Genomic DNA, 23,499 nt, shown 5'->3' on the forward strand with positions numbered 1-23,499 from the left:
CTTGTGTTCTATTATCCTTTTCATGCACATTGCTTAGTTTCAGGTCTCGTAGTCTGACCATCAGCATATCAAAACATTTGGAGGCTTAACTTAAAATACAAGATAAAAATCTGTAAATTTTCTCTTTAAAGGGAAGAAGCAGTGGACATATACCACTTTAAAACTTTTTTATTTGCATGAAAGGAATTGAAGTATTCATTAAATGACACAAAAACTTAAAAAAAAAATAAAATGAGTATAAGCAAAGTAATCATACTGACAAAAATAATAAGTAAAAACGGATATTTTAGCTGAGTGGAATATAAACTATTAATTCCAACAGGAATAAATAATAATAAGAGAGTGTGGCCAATTTAATTATTCTGTTAAATGGGCAGAATTATTTTATTTTGTGAAAGTTAGTTTGTAAAGACAGTCTCATATTTGGAAAACATAAGCAGCAGTGAACCTACTTCTTCCCACATCATTAAGTCCAGGTAGGCCTCAAACATCCAAGGGTCACTCATCAGAAATCTCAGCCAATCCAAGACAGAGAGGCCCAGAAAGTAAACCTCTCCTCATCTAACCCTCCACCTATCCGAGGGATCCATTTCAAAAGTAGATATCAACAAGTCCATGTGATATTCAGAGTATGTCACACAGATTTCAGGTGAGAGTGGCAAAAAATAACCAAGAGAGACAGAAAAGCAAGCTGTCTAGGGAAAAATAATGTATAGGGGCAAAAAAGCCCCTCTGACCTCAGCAGCTTTTTGGATTAATGAATCTATTAATATGTACTTTACTAATTACATTAATAAAAAATCATCAAGAAAAGTTTAGTTGTGTCCAAATTACCCTGCTCATCGTACCATGGCAGGTACAGTGGGTACTTAGGGAAGATTCCATTGAAATGATTTGTTTATTTAGGAAATTGATGTAGCACAATTTCCCCACCCTCCCACCCAGAGTGAAAGTTTTTCTATACTCGATGTGATAGAAAATAGGTTTCTTGTACATATATCTTCATCAGCATGTTCTGGCAAGGAATTATTGGATCAAAACAAGCATTTTTAGGCCTTTGATATCTTATGTCAAATAGCTTTGCAGAAGACCACATATATCTATATATTGATTTAAATTTACACCTGACATATTTTTTAATGAAATATTTCAAGCAAAGTGGGGACGCATATAACAAATCAATAACCATAAAGATAAATAATCTCGGCCATCCTCTATTCAGCCTTGCCAGATTTTGTCACTTTTGCTATATTGGTTTCTACTCTTCCTTTTTTGTCCTTTCCTTTCTCCCTCCCTCCCTCCCATCCTTCTTCCCTCCCTCCCTTTTTTCTCTTTCTTTCTTTTTAAAGAAATAAAACATGACAATTATTTCCGCCAATTCTTTGTTCTCACCATCAGTCTTCTGCATTCACAAATGCCCGCTCTGAAGAGGTGGCAAGGAACCAGGTCCTGGGGCTGACTAAGGGCTTAATTTTGCAGGTGGACATTGGGTCCCCCTGTCTTCCCGAAGCCTACAGGGTTGAGGAAAAACCTCTTGGTCTGCGACAAAAGGCCTTTCATAGCCTGGCCCCTCCACCACCCTGGCCTCATTCTTCCCTTACATTCTCATCGCTCCCTACCAGGATTACCTTTCTACCACCTCTCCACTCTTCCTGGAAAGTCCATTCCCCACTTTCTGCCTGGGAATTCCTCACCAACTCCTGTAAAGTAAGGGTGATATTCACAATTTTTGACAATATCAATTGTCAAAATGGCAGAGCTATTAAAATGGATGGATGGCAGAGCTAACCTGTGCAACTATACCCCTGACCCTGGCTGGACATGGGGTCTGTGCTGGACCCAGGTCTGAGACTTCTGGAAGCCCTTCTAAGCCAATCACACCTCCTCTGGGTTCCTGTGGTATGTTGCTTACCTCCAAGAAATCTGCACTCCTGGGTCTGGGGCACACCATTGGCTCCCACCTCCCTGTCCAGTCTAATCTCCTTCCACTCTCTTCTCAGGCCTGAGCTGCTGTCATTTCTGGTCACTGGCAGTGCCCCGAATAGACCACACTGTCTATTCGGATGTCTGCTAAAGCTTTCAGACATAAGGACTGAACTAGACATAAGGGTAAACTCCTAGTCTCTGCTGAGAGGAAGAGATGGTCCCAGTGCAGGCCCCGCAAGGTTTTCAAGGTTCCAAACTCAGTCATTAGATCTGAGCACTATGGCTGGCTAGGTAGCAGACTTACTGTCTTCCTGGCATTTTAGGTTGTCTGTGTGCACTGAAGTGGCTGGGGTTATGTAATGCAGCTGACCCAAAATACTGTTCTCCATTCACCTGACAGACATGACACTTCATGTGGGCTTTCAAGATCACTGAAGTTCAGAACCTTCTCCGAGCAGGGCAAGAGAGGCAATGGGAAACCATCTCCACTCACCCACATCTGAGTCCCTTTAGCTGCTTCAGGAGTAAACGGAAGTAAAGGAAATTTGATCTGATTTCCTGAATCTGGAAAACCACCTGAATGAACGCATCCAACCAATAGATGTTAAAAGTTAATAAAAAGCTGGTTTTTGTGTTGGGCAATGTAGACAGACACAGGAATAAGGAAGGCACAGTTCTCTTGCTAAAGAGTTAGCAGGTGGATTGGAGAAACTGGCAAATGCACCCAAACCATAAAGCAAGGCAGAACATGACAGATGCCAAAAGAGGGATCTAGATAAAGAGCTTGAGAACAGTGAGGAGATCAGACATCATAAGTGATTATCTGGAAGGGGCCCTATGCATCATATCTCTGGTTACTCAATGGAGAAAAAAAGGCAACATCAGAAGACTGGAACAGATTGTCAGGGTTCCATCTTCCCCCTCCTCCTGGACTCTTACATTTCTTTCTGACTCCTTCTGCACTCTCCTCACTCTGGAATCCACTTGAAAATACATTCCTCTAAATGAAATAAAACCACGTAATTCCCTCTTCAAAGTTTTGTGTTTCAGTTCTATCCAAATGTTCAAGTGTCAGTAAGAAATGTGGTCATTTTAATGGAGAAAGTTTGTTACATAAAATCTTGCTGTGAGTAGAGCCAGCAAAGATGCTGTTGACTTAGTAATGCCAGAATGGAAAAGAAATCACAACAGGTATCCCTAAAAAGGACCATTCTGCTCCTTTCCCAAAGTAGGGGGAGTAGCAAGTTTACAGAGAAGGGGATTTTATGCTTTTAAGAGAAAAGGGGGAGGGGGAAAGGGTTTGTAGGAATACAGCTAACCCTGTATCCTGGGCTTGGGCATTTAGGATAAACAAACAGCTTGAAATGTATATCTCAAAGCCTGAAGTTTGGCAGTCACTTCAAATTATACAGAGAACTCATGCAAAAACGTTTTAAGTTGCAATGTCAAGGCATAAATGCAATATTTGTATTTCTTAGTAACATTAAGGAGACAGGTAAATTAAAGCTATTACTATTTGGTTTCTAGGAGGAATAATTTAGTCATTTATGAATTAAGTTTTAAGTGACCAGCCTACTTCAGGTAGAGAACATGTAAACTGTTGGGAAAGGGTGTATTTAAACATTTCCCTGATACATTTATATTACCTGAATTATGCCAAGCTGCATAGTTTTCTAGAAAGAACTCTTATTTTTTGCCATGAAATGACACCTGAGAAGCACACAATGCTTTTTGGTTGGAACATGAGAAAGCAAGAAATCTTCATTTTCTTGAAGGTATAGACAAGCTGTAATTTTGAAGGACTTTGAAAAATTATATACATTTCAATGTCAGTCAACCTAATACACATCTTATTTAAAAATTTTATAAAATCATTCAACTTAAGATGCACAAGGAAATGAAACTTCTCCTTGTCTTTTTAACATATTCATTTTTTTCTATTTTGTTCCCTATAAATTCCTCATACAGTTCCTGAATATGTACCGATGCTCATGGCAATGTCCCACGCAGATGAGATAGAGATGAACCCGACACAGGTACTCATTCTACAAAGTGATACAAAAAATGTAACTCTTCAGTGTGTAATTATTTTACCCCATAGTTGTGATCAGTTTAATTTGCATATCTGTCTTGAGGAATTATGGGATACCCATTTCTAGATTTAATGTGCATAATTGTTCTGATCTTTTATGAGTATAATGACATGTGGCCTGACAAAATATTTTTTTAAATTTGTAAGTTACCTTCTAGATTTCATAAAGATATTGGAATTAAAAATGTATATGTACAAATTTAACAACCTGTCTCTATTCAAAATAACACAATCATACAAAACACATGATTGTCTTCTGTTGACTACATATGGCTTTACTTTTGCTAGTTTGAAAAGTAGCTTTGTTCACTGAAAGTTTGTCCTTTAAAGTTTGTTCTCCAGCTCTGCCACCTTGAGGTTTGTTCTCAAACCTCACTGCCTTGCTCTTACCACCTGGTCTGGCTTGTACCTGCCCCACTCTCATGACAAAATTCCATTATGTAGGTGATAAAACTTGTCACATCATCCTGCCATCAATTTTGGTTGTGTGGTTGATCCCACCCTGTGCAGAGCAATTGCTAAGCAAGAACACAAAAACAAATTTTGAAAGATAAGAAAGTCAAGTGTAAAGTATAGCAAAGTGACGCCCTTTTGAAAAAAAAAATTCACGTATTGGTTAGAGTAGAGGTGGGAGTGCTTTAACAAAGACAGTCAGAGTAAGAGGGGCTTAACTGTGCCTTCCTGGTTCTGGGGGACCTGCTTCAGGGAGTTATCTGGGTACTCAAGCTGGTGGTCAGCTCTACCATCTTCCCCAAGTGCCTTTACTCTCTGGGTCCAGAGTGACAGAATTCATTGTTGTGTCTCCTCATTGGAGACAACGTGAAGTGCAATTTTCATTTAAGTGAGGCAGATTCCTTCTGTTCACATTCCATCTCTAAGAAGTTAAGTCATATGGTTACTCCTGGGCAGCTGGTAAATGCAGTTGCTGGATGTCTCGATGGGTGGCCATATGCCCACCTAAAATGGGGGCACAGAGAGATAGAGAGAGAGAGAGAGAGAGAGAGAGAGAGAGAGAGAGACACCCTGTGGAAAACATCTAGAGTTTACAAGTTTTATCTTCCATTCAGGGATTTCTCCCTTCCTAATCAAATAAAAAACATTAATAGGGCATGTTAACATTTGCTGTCTGAAGTACTAATAATTTCAGACATCATTCAACTCCCTATAAACTCCACATAAACCAACCACAGTACCACAGACTGTAACCTTTTTCTGTAAGTCTCTTTGGAGTCGGGGTCTCATTCTGTTGATCAGGTTGGAGTTCAGTGGCACAATCATGGTTGACTACAGCCTTGACCTCCTGGTCTCAGGTGATTCTCCCGTCTCAGCCTCCCAAGCAGCTGGGGCTATATGTATGTGCTACCATGCCTGGCTCATTTTTTCATGTTTTGTTGTGATAAGGTCTCGCTAAGTTGTCTAGGCTGGTCTTGAACTCCTGGGTTCAAGGGATCCTCCCGCTTGCGCCTCCCAAAAAGGAGGCCATCACACCCGGCCTTGTCTCTTATACTTTGAGCAACAAAACATCAACTTTTACATTTTTACACAAGAGCAAATGTTTATTCCTATGATCTGGGGCTGAAGTATTTTGCTCTTCCACTTCAAACTCCAACTTGGCTGATGAGTGAGAGAACCTTGGCTGTGTCGGGGGACATAAGCAGAGAGCCACCACTAAAAGAGAAAGGACTGCTGTTACTGACGACACACAAGAATATGACCGCCCTTCCTCTGGAGAGTCAGCAGTGGACCCTATCAAGAATGGACCAATCTGATTTGCTTTAAGACAATACAGAAGGGTGAGGTGGGTGGGGAAGGTAGAGATGGAACAAGACTGGCACTGAGATGAGATTGGTGCATTCAAGGTGGTAAGGCTGTAGACAAGATTAGCATTAAGATGATAAATGTTGGTAGGATACTAGATGATGGCTACATGAGGCTTCCTTACATTTCAGAAGAAAACTTTTATGTTTAAAATTTTCTATAATAAAAAGTGTTTGTTGATTTGCTTGTCTGTTTTTAAGAATGAGCCAAATGCACTCCTGATGGCCTCAAGCTTGTCTACAGGGAAACTCAGTTTGTGAAACTTCCCAACAGTTATTCAACTATTTAACTTAATAGAGCACAATCTCCCCCAATTTTGCTTGTAAAGCTTTTGAGTTTCTGCAATAAATAAGTTTTCATAAGTTTTATCACATTTTAATCAAGATGAGGAAAATGTGGATTTAAACAATGTAGGAATTTGCTTAGAAGTACACTCTAAAGATGTAAGATTGTTCATCTCTGATGGAATATATTTTATTTGGGCCTTTTGCTCTAAGATTTATTTTCAGAGTGACTATAAAAATGTCTTTCTTGAAAAACAGTAAACCATACAGCTGACAGATAACTGATTTCTTTGATTGAATATATTTATTTTTCCACTACTTTGGATGCAAAAATAGTTTGTTCTTTAAGATATTGATTTTGCAAGGTCTCATTTAGAGGTTAAATTTTTTAAATATTGCCTTTTCAACTTTGATAATAACTTATACTCAAAGGGGGACAATTTATCCCCCTGGCAACCCCAGAGGGTATTTGGTAATGTTGAGAGACATTTTTGGTTGCCAAAACTTGGGGTATGTTACTGGTACCTGGTGAGCAGTGACCAGTGATAAAATCCTACAATGCACAGAAGAATCCTTCACAGTAGATGATATGGCCCAGAAAGTCACTAGTATGGAGGCTGAGAAACCCTAGACCAACAGGAGTCTAGGGTTTGAGCGACAACTGTAGCAAGTAGTTCCAGGAGAGTGCCAGGAACTACTTGCTAGTTGTCACTCCATGGAGGCAGCCATCATTGTGCCTGGCTGGCACAATTGCAGGAGTGGGTATTCCAGGTTTCCTGATGAGAGAATCCCCATGTGGGCAGCTCAAAGACACACACACACACAGAATGCCTGTGCGTTTTCTTGCCAGTTATCATGTTGCCCACACCACTTTCTTGCTCTTAATCTTTTGTGACAAATATACATTGTATTAAAATGCTTAGCAGTCTGATTTATTCAGTTATGCTGTGGTACAATATTGGACTTTCTAAAGCATCTTGATGATTTATGAACCCAGTAAAACAGAATGAATTCCTCAGATGTGTGGGAAGGGGCTGGGAGAAGGGAAATGTCTGCAGGGGAGTTTGGGAGCTGGGTCTCTTGGGAGGGTGCACCAGACTGGGAGAACTCTATAAACCCAGGGAGCCACAGGTCCTGCCAGGCTGCACCAGGGCCTGCTTCTCTAAGCTGGTTCTAGGGAACTTTGCATAAATTCTTCCGAGGGACCACGTAACTGCCACTGAAATTCTCAAGTGGTACCTCTCAGTGGGCTTCCTTCTGGAATGAAAGGACATGGAATCATTTATGCTGAGGACCAAAGACTGTGGGAACTTTTGAGGGTGGCATGAAAAGTCAGAGACACTCAGCTATTCTCTCCATTTCTAATTTAACTGGAAAGATGTCTGAGCAAATAGTGCTCACAGAGTAGCAGCAGACTTTCTATAGAGTCCTTTATTTGTTCTCAGTGGCTTTCAACCTTGGGTGCACATAAGAATTAATCAAGGAGACTTTAGAAAATCCCAATATGTAGACAAAACAACTCAGAATCCCTGGGGTGGTGGGTGACGGAAAAAAATGGAAATGGCTCTTCAAAAACAGCATATTCATTGCACCTATAATTTTGAAAAATATGTACTCTGAATATGTGTGTGTGTGTATGTTTGTTTATTTATTGGTGGGGTAATAAAATTTATCTAAGGGTCATGTTAAAAATGGTCATCTTTAGAATACATTTTAAAATTCTAGAAGAGCAATCTATTGTACAACACGGTAACTACAATTAATATTATATACCTGAAAATCAGAGATTTTGAGTTCTCACTACAAAAAAATGGTAAGTATGTAAGGTAATGCATATGTTAATTAGCTCAATTTAGCCATTCCACAATGTGTACATATTTCAAAAAATCACGTTGTACACCATAAGTACCTACACTTTTTGTCAGTTAAAATTTTTGAAAATGCTGGAAGAAATTCGGTTCTCTTTAACACAGGAGTATTGACAATTAACAAGTTAGAGGATGTTATGGGAATGAAATAAGTATCAAGCCTCAGGATATTATCTGAAATACACAAATACACGATGACATGAAGACAGATAATAAAAGGTCGTCAGTGAATTTTACAGTGACCCTCAATGAATACCCAAAATATCCTGTTTTTAAAATTAAAATGCCCCCCAACTTTAATCTTCTAATAAATGAAGCTAGTAAACAGTGGGGTGAAATTTCTGATACTAAAACCAGGAAAGAGAAAAACTGGTTTATGTGTTTGATCTACCACCGGACCGACTTTGAGAGGCTTTGACTAAAGTACCCCGAAATACTGGGAAGATGAAGGTCCTCAGTGAGACAGGAAGGTTTGGAAGGAAATCGTTTGGGTATAAACCTTTCTATGGTTAAAAATAAATGTTGCTTTTGATAAAAGGCAAAACAAAGTCAGAAACGACAGTTTTCATGAAATGCAATGCTTGCAAAGAAATCCAAAGACCATTTGGGGTTGGTCATGAGCTTCTAGCATAAGAGCTATTTCTACCTTAGAATGGATAGAATTCATTCATGTATTTTCATCAAGGTAGACCATCAGTTTAGTTTTTCTTGTGTGGACTCCCACCTTGCCTTTCCCTGTAGAAATTCTGTTCTATGAAGTCCCAACATCTGTGCAGGACCACCCTAGGAGCTGGAAGAAACACCACCATAGCCTCAATAGCACATGATTTTTTATGTTTTGCATAAAAGTGTCTTAAAGAGTCTCCGAGAAGCATATTTTTTATGTTTTGCATAAAAGTGTCTTAAAGAGTCTCCGAGAAGCATGATTGCAAGTTCTTTGAAACACTTATTTGAAAGTGTTAATTTTGGTTAACAAGTTAAAAATAAATCACCAAATAGGACTGTACAATAACACTAATAAAAATAATAACCAAGGGGAATGGTGACAAAATTCTGCTTTTCTTTGGATGGTAGTGAGTCAGGGGGTATAGTTCTTAGTTTTCTGTACACGCCTCATATTTGTTCCCTTTGCTGTGTATATGTAGTCTACCCTTTTAGGTAGTAATTTTTTAAAAGTTGGATTGGCATATGTAAAAGCAAAATTGTATAAGAATTTGTTATGCTTTTTAACTCAGGTGAAAATGGATGATTGACAATTAAGTTTTGACCACTTATGAAAAATAATGTCTTGAATATTATATGAAAACAAATTTGTTTTTTTTTTTTTGGTTTTTTTTTTTTGAGTTGGAGTTTCACTCTGTCGCCCAGACTGGAGTGCAGTGGCTGCCCCTGGCCACCGCAGCCTCGACCTGCTGGGCTCCGTTGATCTTTCCGCCTCAGCCTTCCGAGTAGCCGGAATTACAGGCATGCGCTACCACGGCTGGCTGATTTTTTGATTTATTGTAGAGATGAGGTCTCGCTGCCCAGGCGGGTCTTGAACCCGCAGGCTCAGGCTGAAAACAAATTTAACAAAATCACTGAGGTGCCTATTTTTTTGCCTATCATTCTACTTGCGGAAGTCTCATTTTTCCCCCCAACAAACTCACTGAGGAATGTTTCCTGGACACAAACTAAATTCGACTAAAAATAAACCTTCTCTGACCAAGCATGGTAATTAGTACAGCAAAATTCCATACAATTATGGGACGTGTTAGCCCAAAGGGTAATAATATATATACAATGTGCAACTGTAAGCCATGGCTCAGTAAATAACTGCAAAAAGGATAATTTTTGTTTTTGGACATGGTTGGTGAGTTGGCATGGGCAATTGTAGTCAGTTAAACACATTTCATAAGTTGTTTATTTGTGACGCTGAAGCCATTCACAATACTTGGTGGGTTTTCAAGGCCAACCTACGCTGGCATCCCTGTCTGGTCACGCCTAGTACCCTGCCTAACCACGCATGACATACACTTCATCACTATTTGCCAAATCAATACAGTGAAATCCCAGGATCATTCCTGGTTACAGTTTTGCATGTCATAATTTTCCTTCATGCTCCGAAACCTCGCTGATTTACACATTATTTTTTGTACTACCTTGAATCCATGCACACAGAACTTTCCTGGATGTAAAATTTGAAAATGCACATAGTGTTAGAGCTGTTTTACCAACTGTCGAGTCTTTACTCATGTGAGGATATGGCCTATGTATAAATCTGCTTGCAATAAAAACTGAAGACAATTGTGACAAAAATAAGGATATAATATTAAAATAAATCCAATGAATGATATACAGTACTGTCATTATTCTGATACAGAATTTTTGCACAGCAATATTGATACAAATACAAACAGCAATCCATTACAATCGACCTTTCAGTTACAAATACAACTTAAGTTACAACTTAATACCGATTTAAAAATAGCTACTAGTGTTATGCCAGATTCAAATCAATACTTCTTCTTCAAGTGGCATTTTCTGGAACATCTCTAACTAGGAGACTTAAAAAAACAAAATTTGTAAATAGAAAAAGAAATGTAATATTGTACTGGAGATGAAGTCTTTTTTAAAAAAAAAAAAAAACCCTAAATATAGAAATCTGGACTAAATTAATTTGGCTTTCCATTCCTTCTGTCCTCACATCAGTCAAATAGCAGAGCTGAAGTCCACTTGGATAGACAGGTTCAGGAAAGTTCTAGAAGCACTCCCAAGCTTCACTCCATAAGAGGAGTCTGGAGTGTCTTAGTTCAACTATAAACCCTTCTCACTGTTTAATGACGGGCAAAAAACTTGATTCTCATCAGTAGTTTTGCCAGGGAGCTAAGTGGATGTATTCCTTCCACTTTAAACACTAGAGGGGAGGGAAGGAAAAGGAGAGGAACGGAGTGAAGGCCTTACAATTCTTTGAGGATTAAGAGGCAAGAGACCAAAGGGTGTGTGTGTGTGTGTTTGGTGGTGCATGGATGAGGGGGGGGGAGTGGACAATGAGAGAAAAAAAGTTTCTATAACAAAATATTAAATTCTGATTTTCCTAATTTTTGTGAAAATGAGTAAGTTGTTGAGATTTAAAAAAAAAAGTAAAACTAAACCTAAATACAAACAGGGAAATGAGAACCAGTTCCATAATGCCTCATACTTTGTATTTCTATTCAAAATTAAAATCCCCTTTCAATTAAAAAAATCATTTAAAAATCAAAGATAAAGATGTTACTTGGAGAGTTGAGGAAGCAAGTGCATTTCTTTCTGGCATGTTATGTGTTTGGCACAATCACAAGTAAGATTTTACAGACATCATGTGGCTATTCACATTTAAAGTTTCTACTCTAAAGTGATTACTTTCTGGCTAAACAAATAAACCGGTTAAATGAAGTCCGTAAACAGGCCAAGCCTGGCAGACATGGACAAGTGTGATGCATCCTCCGCCCAAAAAACGGAACCTAAATAAAAAAGAAAACTGGGTCAGAGCAGAAAATATTCCACATGCAAAACAACCCATTCTTGAGATATCTCTTTGAATAACAATAACTGATGTGTATTGGGCGTTAACCACCCATTAGGCAATATGCTCAGTGCTTTTTATACATTATCCTTTCCTATCCTTACCTTGTGAAGATGACAAATACTTTAGTTACATCCTCATTACAGATCATACTTTAATTATACCCTCATTACAGATGAGAGAATGAGGCACAGAGATATTAATATATTGCTCAGGGTCACATATCTAAAACTTGAAGCTTGGCCAACAGCTGGCTCTGAGAGACTAAGCTTTAGTCATCAAGCTATACTGTCTTTTACTATTTCTCATTTCCTTCTCTTCACATAGAGTTGTCCCACTATTATAGCTCCTTAAAAAGAGCCCGATATCATGGGTATGACCACGTCTATATCTTTAGCAAATATAAACTCACAACCAATACACAATATATCCGTCACACATTTGCCCACAGATGGCAAGAGTCAGAGTGCCGGGGAAAAGTTTAAAAAGGAACAGAAGAAAAACGAGGGAAGGAGGCAAGTGCAATTTGCAAAAATGGAACAAGCCAGACCCCAGCCGCAGCAGACAAAGCAATGAGAGGTCAGCTTCATCCCAAGAGTCACTCTAGGAGCCCAGCCTGTGTCACCAGTGAAACTGGGTTAAGGAGGGTCAACCAGCAGCTAGCTTGGGGGTTCTCTGTGCCAGGGACAAGTGGAGAACCTTCAGAGTAAGTATATTTTCTAGAGCAGAGCGAGCAAAACATATTTTCCTCCCCTAGGAATGGTGCCTTCTTGAGAATCTGTCTTGCCAGTCATGTGGATTAAGTTTAACCCCAGGCCTGGAGGCTTACTGAAGTCAGTGAAATGGTATGGCAAATGACTCTGACTCGGCTAATGGGAGAGAGGCAAGGCATTACAGACTCAGGCCTCCGAGATCCTTTTACAATTGAAACATGGCAGAGCACGTGTTCTTCCTGCTTCTGAACTCAAACGCTTTATTTGGCATCTGCTGGTGTCTTTCCGATTCTACTTCACCAAAAGACGCCGCCCCATACCAATGAGAACATCTGAGATGCATCTCCCAGATGCCTTCAAAATAGCTTTATATATTTTATTTTAAAAAGGCTGTCTGCAGACAGTGACAGAACCACTCTAACCTTATTTTGGAGTTGAACATCAACTCTACGGCAGTCCAACAACATAAAGGCTAATTATTCTGGGCATGTCTTTTGGTGGCACCATGCTAACGTTCTTCTTACCTCCTTTTTCCTTTTTCTTCTCTTCCTCTTTCTTCTTTCCTGCCTTCCATTTTCAAAATGGTTCTGGAAGGGCCAGGGAGATGATTGAGATCAATAAATACAAAGGGGAGAAAGAGAAGCAATAGGAGGGCAGGGTGTGTATGTGGTAAACAGGCAGAGCAAGGTATGACCAAGCCATTCCAGTGCCTCTGCCTTTTTGATACACCATTACTTCCCAGGTTCTAATGACAGTGTCCACAAGTAGGTATGCTGGGCACCGGCTTAATATAGATTTGTGTTCAGAGTGGTTCTGTCACTGTGTGAGTCAGTGGGGACGCTGAAGGCTGGCTCCTTTGCTGTCACCAAGAATACATTAGAGGAGGTGGGTGTAGCTGGAGTGGTTTAGACAATTACAAGTGGAGAGTATGAGAAGTGATCATCAATGACCTTTATCGTCCATTCTGACCCTGAGATTTTGAGTTTCCTTTTGGCTAGACCTAAACTACTGCATGGGCCAGTAGTTCTCAACCAGGGGTGATTCAGGGGCAATGTTCAGAGACGTGTTTGTTTGTCACAAGTGGGAGCCATGGGATGTGCTATAGGCATCTAGTGGGTAGAGGCCAGGGATGTTGCTAAATGCCCTACAATGCACAGGACAGCCCCTACAACCAAGAATTATCTGGTTCAAAATGTCCATAGTGCTGAGGTTGATAAAAACGGATACAGGCAGCAATATCCAAGGAAAATGGGCTGGAAGTAAGTGAAATATACCTATAATGAGGATGCCAAAATGCTATCAATGGAAACTGCCAAGTATGTTTCTTTCATTTACTCATCCAATGGATATTTATTGAGTGCTACCTACATGTCAGACCTTATTTTAGGTGCTGAGGATACAGTGACACATGAAACAGGAAAAATCCCTTGTCAACATGGAGCTTACATTTTAATGATGAAAGACAGGTAACCAGTAAGACAGTGCCAGCTACTAAGCACCCTCACAGTGCTCACAGCCTTGTGCTTTGTGCATCATGACACTGTGATCACTCTTTGGCCTGTCACATGGAGCTGTCAGCACCTGTCAGCAGAAACGAAAAATGACAAAGACGCCCACCACGGGTCAGGCCTCATAAGGCATCATGTATGAGCATTACCCCAAACTCGAGTGTCAGATTTTTGCCTTGTTCTGAGATGAGCTAAGTGGCTTCCTCTTGAGGTGAAGCAATGTGCTCAACTGAGGCCACTCATCTAGAAGGAGAAAATGCTGATAGTCAAAAGCAGTATGTTTTCTTCCAGGTTTTGTTATCTTTTCGAATGCCACCATGCCTAGACTCCAGGCTCTTTGAAGAGGACGGATGACTGTGTCCATTTTATTTATGAGGATACAGCACTTGGCCTGGTATACAGAAGACACTCTGGAAAATATCTGCTAATACCCCCACCCCATCCCTGTGTGGACTATGAACTCTCCAAAGGCCAACAGATGAGCAGATGACCATCTCGGGTCCTGAGGCTTCCCCTCACCCTGAACTTGCCCAGCACGGAGCAGGCCCAGTATGATTCATGTCACCAAACTCAGAGATGGACTCACCATGAAGCCAAAGAGGCCAGAGCCCTTGGCTTGCAAAGTCCCCCCTCTAGGACCTACTTGGCAATGTGTTCACAAGGTCACATGCTTTTGTCAAACTTTCAAAATTATCTTTGTATCTTTCTCTTATCAAGGGCACCAAGATCGTATATGCATCAGTTTGGATCTACCTCGACTGACTTTAACATAATGGTTAGACTGCACTGCAGGTTCCTTAATACCCGGATGCCCTTTTCTCATTCAAACCCAACCAGTCTGTGTTTCTCCCTCCCTCCCCATAGCCTCTGAATGCACCAGCCTGTGGCCATTTTTTTCCTCCCTTCACATCTGTGAGCTCCTAATAACAACAATCGTGATTTCCAATACTGTATACTCAGTACAGTAGATGTTTGCCAGTTCCTGGACTGGCCCATCACTAGCTTCTAGATCTACATACACCTTGTGACAAAGTTAGTAGACATCTCACAGTCACAAATGTATGAAAAAGTGCTTAGAGAAGATACATATTGGGACCACTCAGTCCAAACTTGATGGTTTACTTTGTAATCAACCAAATACTCAATTCAGAGTTTCTAAAAGCCTAGAATTTGCCTTGGGAAAAGGCAGAACATTCAGCATTTTTGAGAAAACATGATTCTTACTCATTTGTAGCACTTTAAAAGAGAAAACAGCACTTATAAAAGGGCAATGTGAGGGACCCTTGCAGTGATGGAAATGTTCTGTATTTTGACTGCATCCATGCCAATATCCTGCTTGTAATATTGTACTGTAGTTTTGCAAAATGTTACATTGGGAGAAACCGAGTAAAGGGTGTATAGTGCCAGGGTTGAGAAAATCTGTACTAAACTAAAGCATATTTATGCCTTGTAAGTCTCTTTGCTGATTTGAACCTGTAACTACAGCTATGATGCTATCTCGAGAGATCAGTGTAGATAGTGGCTCTAGATATCAACATAGGAAAGAAGAGAAAAATAGCAGATTATGTTTTCTTTTACCTATCTTTCACTAAATTTTTTAGTTATGTTATATTTTAGTTAATATATAAAATTATTTAAAGTAAAAAAATTTAATAATTTCATAATCTGAAATTTACAAGGTTTTGTCATAGTTTGATTCTAAAATGCAAACCACTAATAATTTTTTAAATCTCCTTTTTTTTTTTTTTTAAGCAAATAAGACTTAGGTTTTCATCTGAAAACTTTTCCTCCAGAAAAGGAAAATGTTTCAGTCAAGTTTTAAAGTGAAGCAAAAGAAAAAAGAAAATTAAAAAAAAGATTGTTTGAAGGAAATACAATGGTTCAAATTGAAAAAAAAAAAATCACACAATAATAAGCAATGAATATTAAAGTATTACATAATTAAAGCTTACAAAGCCAAACCATAAAAAATGGAATGGAAATTGCTAATCTTCTACATAAACTTTGAAAAGTATAATACTAATATATAAAGTATTAATAGAAATTAAAATATTTATTTCAAAAAAACCCCAGAAAGCTTTTCCTGAAGACATGAATCAATAAGTAATTCTTAATTGTCAAAAAAGGTAATTGCTAAAAATAAATACCTGCTTAAACTATTTTTTACTTGAAAATATGTTTAGAAAATATAAATCTTGCTCTTCCTAGGGGCACTTATATGTTTATTCTCTAACATAAGAGTTAAAAACTATACAATTATAAAATAATAGCTTACTAATGATTGTCAACTCTAAAAGTTAGTTTATTGCTGCCTCTGAAATAAAACAGTAAACTAAACTCAGTGGCTATCAATTCCAGCCTGTGGTTCTTGGTTTCATTCATCAAATACTGTTCACTTTACCCAAATAAACAAATGACTAAGCCAAAATAAAATGGAAAAAACTTTCTATATAACGTTCTCATTTTTACCACCTACTAATACACCATTAATCTTCAGAGTAAGATTGAATACTGTGCATAAGGTTCACCAGAATATATTTATGAAAGACTTTTTTCTTGATTTGTTTTGAAGAGAATATAGTTGAGAAATATTCTGCAGCCAATTAGATTTTTTGGGAGGATAGGTGACTTTTATCTGGAATAAGCAACAATGCTGAGCCCACTCTTAAAATAGGTCATCAAAATAACCTTTGAAAATGTATTTAAATCAGAAAAATAATATGAAAAGTTATCAAATCAAGTTCTAGAAACACATTTAAAGTGGGCATCTGAATAGGAGGAAAGACAAAATCTTAAAATATTATTTAAAAATAAGTACTTTCATTATTTTATCACTTAATTTAACCAGGAAAGCCATAATATGTTTAAAGATTTCATTATTAGAACTGTGATAAAAACAAAATCATATTGGTGGATACAGTGGCTCATATCTGTAATCCCAGCACTTTGGGAAGTCCAGGAGGGAGGTTCATTTGAGGCCAGGAGTTCAAGACCAGCCTAGGTAACATAGCAAGACTTGACTCCAAAACAAACAAACAAACAACTAGCTGGGCATGGTGGCGTGCGCCTGTCATCCTAGCTACTAGGAAGGCTGAGGTGGAAAGACTGCCTGAGCCCAGGCGGTTGAGGCTGCGGTAAGCCCCAATGGCGCCACTGCATTCCAGCCTGGCCACAGAGTGAGATTCCAACTCCAAAACAAAACAAAACAAAAAAACCCATGGAAGTACAGCTAGGTTTATAGGAAATGATTACTTTTGTTTATTTTCAGAATTGATGTTGTACTAAAACTGAACTTGAAGTTATCTAGGAACTGGGGAAACAGAATTTGGTTCTCTTTTAAATATCTCAGATTTGGAAAACTCATCAAAACTAATGGATGACACAAATTCCCAGTCTGAACTATTATAACTCATTCTGGTGAACATTTTGTCTCTGTAATCCACACAAATCAATTTTGGCTGACTGGACTAAAAAATGCTCAAACACAACTACTGCCTTCAAAGAGGTAAAAGAGTATAGTGACTGAGACCACATAAGCAATGGAACATCAGAAAGAAGTGAAATTCCGTGTCTGCTCTCTTATTCTTTTTTTTTTTTTTATGAGTTGGAGTCTCTCTGTCGCCCAGACTGGAGTGCAGTGGCCGCGCAGCCTCGACCTGCTGGGCTCCGGTGATCCTTCCGCCTCAGCCTTCCAAGTAGCTGGAACTACAGGCACACGCTACCACGCCCGGCTAATTTTTTATTTATTGTAGAGATGAGGTCTCTCCAAATTGCCCAGGCAGGTCTCGAACCGGCGGGCTCAGGCAATCCAGTCACCTCAGCCTCCCAAGTCGTGGGATGCTCTCTTATTCATGGTCTGTGTTACCTCAACTAGTTACTGAGTTTCTCTGAGGTTTAACGTTCAACATGGAAAAAAACCCTACTACACAGGCTTGTTGTATTAGGTAAGAAATACACATCCAACATTTAACATAGAGGACCTGGTATATCAGAGCATTTAATCAGTGGCAACTATGATTGCCATTAACACTAAAACAGTTCCACAGAATGTGGCATTTTGTCATTTGATATGTTAGCAAACAAGCTATGTGATTCTAGTATCTTGGGCATGTGAAATTATACTAACACCATATAAACACACTATATAGTCTTAAAGAAGATTAAAAGTAAGCTTTTCAGAGACAATGACTTAAATGTACAAAGGATGACTCAAAATTTAAGAAGGGTGATGAAAAAACTGAGATCAATGCCAAAGGTGACTGGGCCAGGGTCACCTCTCTGTGGGGAGTTTGGTATTGAGACACACAACTAACAGCTTAAAACCTGTCTTAAAATATCTAAGAATAAAGGGTGCATGGCATGTTTTAAAATGACAGTCTTAGTGTAAACTAGTGCAACCTCTGTGGAAAGCAGTGTGGCAATTCCTAAAAGCTCTAAATATCAACCTCCCATATGACCCTGCAATCCCCCTACTGGGAATATATCCTGAAGAACTCAAATCACTATAAAAAAGATGCCTGCACACGTATGTTTATCACAGCATTGTTCACAATAGCAAGAACCTGGAAGCAACCATTCTGCCCATCAAAAGAGGACTGGATTAAAAGATGTGGTACATATACACAACGGAATACTATGCAGCCATAAAAAAGAACAAAATCATGAATTTTGCAGCAACCTGGATGGAACTAGAGTCTATAATACTGAGTGACCTCTCACAGAAACAAAGATCCAAGTATCACATGTTCTCACTCATATAATGGACCTTGAACATCCAATGTAATACTATAAGAAAATGACTGACGGTACTGGGAAACTATGGGGTGGGGAGGGAGATGGGATTAACAGTAGCAAATATCTGTCTGGGGACAGGGAAACACCTCTTATCAACAGGGTGCCTGAATGAAATGTAATTGTACACCTAACCCTTAAATGTACCCCACAACATCATAATAAAAAATATTGATTAAAAAAAAAAAAAACTAAAAAAAAAAAAAAAATGACAGTCTTATGTGGTAAAACCACAGGGAGGAATGGTTTAAACGTTAACAGGAAGTATTTCACAAGGCAACCACAGGAAACTCAAAAAGCAAATTCAGTTTTCAAATAGGCCCAAACAACTGGAATCCGTACTACAGCTCACAGAGCTAAGCCTGGGCCAATGGATCACAATTTATTTCATTATGTTCACTCTTAGAAGGCCAAAGTATCAACAGTTATCTGGGGCTGTAAAGTACAGGAAAGGTGCTTGGCTCTACTACAGTTTTAAACCTGAGATGATATTTGAAAAAATAAGATAAAAAACTGGAAGGCAATTTGCTCTGAAAATATCTGACCTGTATTAAAATGAGAGTATGCAACGTGTAGCAAGAACACTATAGAGAGACTGCATTCTGCCTCTGACAAGCTACCTCGCCGAGGACTCATCTCATTGTCTCTGGACTGTACTTTACTGATGGGTAAAACAAGGAGGTGGGACTAGAAGAAGATACTGCAACCTGACATTCCTAGGGAATTTTGCTGAGACCATACTGTGTCTAAAAGCTCTTCATCTGAAGGCCAAGGATCTCTAATTCCACACACTTTTCTTCTTCCTTCTGTCTCTCATCCACCTCCTTCCTCCTATTTAGGTAAACTAGCCTGACCCCAGCAGACAGGTGGGTCTGCAACCACTGGGGATGCAATGTCTAAAGTCCTGTCCAATTTTGCCATTCAATTGTCATGGCATTTATTGTCGATAACCTTTCTAAAGTGTTGTTGAGGTCATTGTGCTATTGAGTTGCCAAAAAAGTAAATTGGAAAATTAAATATAATTAATCTCTAAAATTATGAACAATGTATCCTATAGGTACGGAGTCAAATTTAGAACTTTTAAATTAAGATACAAGAGTATTTGTATTATTGATGATTTTCTGAAAAAATAAAACACAAAGCTTATTTCTGCCTTAGTAGAATATTAAAAGTTTTTTTCAAGAACTTCAATACTCTGATTTCTGCAAAGCAGCATACAAGAGTAAACATATATTTTTGTACTAAGTAATTTTTAAGCAAAGTCAAGTGTTAGAAATTATTTGATAAAATGTTTCTAATGCCATGAGAGCAGTGATATGAAACTTATCACTGAGTAAGAATGGTAGAGGTTACAATTCTTTAAAATGGAAAGCGGGGGGTTTCAACTGTTATTCTCTCTAACTTCCAATTTCAGTCATGTATCTCCAGCCTTCACATCATACAGGCCTTGCTCAGAGTAAAGTTATTGCAACAGAACCACCAAGAATACCTATATATACATATACTAACTTTACGAGTCAGTGGATGGCAGCTGTCTCCCAGTTTGCCCATAGGTGTGCAAATCCTTATGCTCTTAACCCAGATACTGACAGCACAGCACATGCCTCCACCACACTGAGGGTCCTTGTCGCAGGCCTGAAAGGTAATAAACAAAGATAAATGTAGATCACAGGAAAGATTCAGGCTAAGGAAATAAAAAATTAGCAGTGAAAATGCTCTTTGGCTATGCAAATACCATGACTTGAGTAATCAAACTATAATGTAAAACAAACTATAACCTTCACTTGCTTGCACACATCTATAATAAAATTTGATCAGAATCGATTTTTCCACTTTTTCAAAATTAGGCTATATAATAGCCCCTGGATTATGAAAAGCTTAAATAAATATAAGATTTTTAAAAAATGAAGTCAGTTCTCTTTTTTTAGTGCTTTATGTCTGAATTGGCTTTGAACTTGAAGAACAAGCCTATATTAATCTTATACGATACATGGCCATTAGGAACTACATAAATCGAATCACAAGATTTTATGACTATTAACTGCAGAATACATTGGGCCCAGTTTTAAAGAGAGATTTAAATGGTCTCTAAATCTGGCATGAAACACTCCAGACCCATAAAGGCACTGATGTAAATTTTAGATGTGCTCATTTTTCCTTTCAAATATTTGCATTTTGGTTCATGAGACTTGATGTTTCTCACACCACCGACTTGATTTTCACCAATTCCTCCTTACAAAGAAATCTCATAGGTTGAGAATGGACAGACTAAGACTTTTTCCTTATATTACTTTTCTTTCAGGTGGGTAATTTGCAAAGAGGAAATTATTTGACTTAGGATATACATATATGTACATTACAAAATCAGTGGACTGATCCTATAAGATCCAGCAGATTAAGAAATGCAAGTGATGGATGCAATTATTGACAGTAAACACTCAAAGCACTTGCTTCCAATATAAAAATTGTAAATACATAAAGAATCAGGAATTTCTATACAGAGGACTCTCTATACTCTATTAAATAGAAATAAAGTCTAAATTTATTTGCATGAAAATGGATCTGAAGAACTATTGTTCTTTCCTAGAGCAAAAAATAGAATGGTTTGTTTAAATGGTGTGCAGTAATCTGTTTTGCTAGTGATAAGATAAAAATATATCCACAAATTTAAATGTACACTCATTGGAAACTAAAACAATCCTTCAACTTCTCAAAACACAAATACGTATATGGGCACATTCTTCTCATTATTCTTTTTTAGTAAAAGTGACCAACTTCTTACTTTAGCATTCAATTACTTCCTCCATGAGAATTTTTTTCAGTCTATTTAAAATAAGTATCTGGATTAAAAACTATAATTTTCACCTTGTGGTGTTTGAAATTTACAGGTCAATATATAAACATTTCCATTTTCCAATTTTTACCTGTACGCCAGAAATCATGTATACATGGCCATTACACTTCATAAATAAGATGTCTAGTCAGCGATCTTTTCCAATATGGTTTTAACAAATCTACATGGACATATAAATCAATTTCAAAATACCTTAACATATTACCAAAAAATGTATAGATCTAAGGTGGATGTTTCAGCCAGTATTTCATTTCAACAGATGCTCAATATCTAATTCTGGGGCCCCAGTAGATCTTTTTACGAGACAATCAAAAATCCAGCCAAAATCTTTTAAAATTCAATCACTTGGATGTTTAACATCCTATATACAATATATCTAGATAAGTTACTGAGGTTTTCATTTGACTCCAGATGGTTCCTGTCATGGAGGCATAACTATATTTTATTGCCATGTTGCTTTAGAGAAATTTTTTAAATTCTCTATAACACTGAGTTAAAACAACAAAAACAGCACACATAACTATATAATAAGCCCAGTCTAAACCTAACAGACATCCAGTGTGATAAAATTTTATTTTGTAACAAAAAGCCTCAGTTCTTGGAAAATTTACAAAGAATTGCATAGGTTTATATATTTTTAATTAGACAGCTGTTTCCTAATGCCTTTTATTCTTAAACCATTGCAGATCTATTCAAATAGTGTTGTCCCGTGAATGGAACAAAAAGATACTTATATTGCCAAGGGGTCTTGGGCTCAGAGGATTAGGAGAAATTTAAAATGAGCCAGCAGGGGAAGGGGGGGGGGAATCCAATCATGTTTCAATTCTCATGTAGCAGAAAGACCTGTTAAAACTTTCTTCCAACCACATGAACTGTCTACTGACAAAGCTATGCAAGTAATTTTTTAAAAAGCCTCTAGTCTAATAAATATCAGAACTTATGATTAAATACTTGTTGACTATAAACAAATGCTGCAACAGCACAAGGACTTCCAAAATGCCATATACCTATTAACTAACAGACAATTGAGCCTTATTTCCTCAAGGCAATGCCACTTCCTTTAAAGTTAAATGTTATTTTATTATCCATGTATCATTATTTCAAATATAGACGCTTAATTTAAAATCCTATAATGTGCGCTTAAATGTATGTAGTAATTTAATGAAGATGTAAGATAATCCCACACTTAAAAAAACAAAACAAAACAAAAACAGTAAAGCAGTTAAACGATCAGGAAATGGTGGTAGTTTTGCATTGTTGATGTAAACTAAACCAGACTTTTAAGTTCAGCTCTGTAAACTCATTCTTCAGATCCATACCAAATTGTTGGGAGTAAGAGCGAACTAAGCCAGTTCCTACTTAAGAAAATGAAGACGTCTCCTGTAAGTTTAAACAAGGTCTATCTACACGGCACCCTACTCCATAATTACACCGGATCACTGGAGGTGGTCATCAGGAATTAGAAACTAAAAACTTCTACAGGGAGAACCTCCAGACGCCAGTAGGAAAAAAGCCTCGGAACCCCGAAGGAGGCGCCCACCATTGCTTTTCTAAGCGCACGCATGGCCCTGGACCAAATTATTCACAGGGTTTCTGCGGAAGGCGCATCGGGGAGCAGACTCCTTGCAGGTGGGACTGAGACTCCCGGGCCTTGGGGTGCGCGTCTCGTCCCTTGGCATTTCAGAAGGGGGCCGCCCGATGTCGAGGCTCCAAGCTGGAGCGCCTCCGAAAGCACTTGAGAGACTCTGCAAGAAACTTCCAGCGCCGCAGAAATAACCACACGCAGGAAGCGAGGTTGTGGTCGGTGGAGAGGGAGAAGGACGCGGGAGCAGGTGGTGACGGCGGAGGTGGGGGGACGCTCCTCCCGACGCCCCCGGGTCCCCGGCCACCCGCGGCTTTCGGAGAAGCGCGCTTTCCCCAGCGCGCCCAAGGGCGACGGAGGCCGACGCCCCCGCCCAGGGCGACCCTCCCGTCGCACTCGCCTCCCCTTCGGGGTCCCCGTCCCAGGCCGGGGCGGTCCCCGCGGGCAGACAGGTGCGCCCGGGCCGCTTACCCCGGTGATCACGGCGGCGTCCCCCGCGCGGGGGGCGAGCAGCAGCGGCGG

At 38.9% G+C, this 23,499-nt stretch overlaps 1 protein-coding gene across 1 annotated transcript; it reads right to left on the reverse strand.

The window, feature by feature from the left end:
• Nucleotides 1-11,000: 11,000 nt before the first annotated feature.
• On the reverse strand, nt 11,001-23,493 carry PROK2 (prokineticin 2). The gene is made up of 4 exons (XM_021714900.1): nt 23,449-23,493; nt 20,051-20,176; nt 12,767-12,829; nt 11,001-11,467 (listed from the first exon to the last, which is right to left on the reverse strand). The coding sequence occupies exons 2-4, from the start codon at nt 20,141-20,143 to the stop codon at nt 11,363-11,365; spliced, it is 261 nt and encodes an 86-aa protein (XP_021570575.1). The 5' UTR covers nt 20,144-20,176; nt 23,449-23,493; the 3' UTR covers nt 11,001-11,362.
• Nucleotides 23,494-23,499: the final 6 nt, after the last annotated feature.

The sequence above is a fragment of the Carlito syrichta genome, unplaced genomic scaffold (assembly GCF_000164805.1).
Source record: "Carlito syrichta isolate Samal-C Ts95f unplaced genomic scaffold, Tarsius_syrichta-2.0.1 Scaffold305868, whole genome shotgun sequence".
Lineage (NCBI taxonomy): Eukaryota > Metazoa > Chordata > Mammalia > Primates > Tarsiidae > Carlito > Carlito syrichta.

What these genes read in the sequence shown, in the direction of transcription:
- PROK2 (XM_021714900.1), bottom strand. Translation starts at nt 20,143, where the DNA reads ATGTGCTGTGCTGTCAGTATCTGGGTTAAGAGCATAAGGATTTGCACA. An exon ending in GCCATCCACTGACTCGTAAA is followed by an intron (nt 12,830 to 20,050) that starts GTTAGTATATGT and finishes TGGCCCTTCCAG; the next exon opens with AACCATTTTGAAAATGGAAG. An exon ending in GAAGAAAAAGGAAAAAGGAG is followed by an intron (nt 11,468 to 12,766) that starts GTAAGAAGAACG and finishes TTTTTTATTTAG; the next exon opens with GTTCCGTTTTTTGGGCGGAG.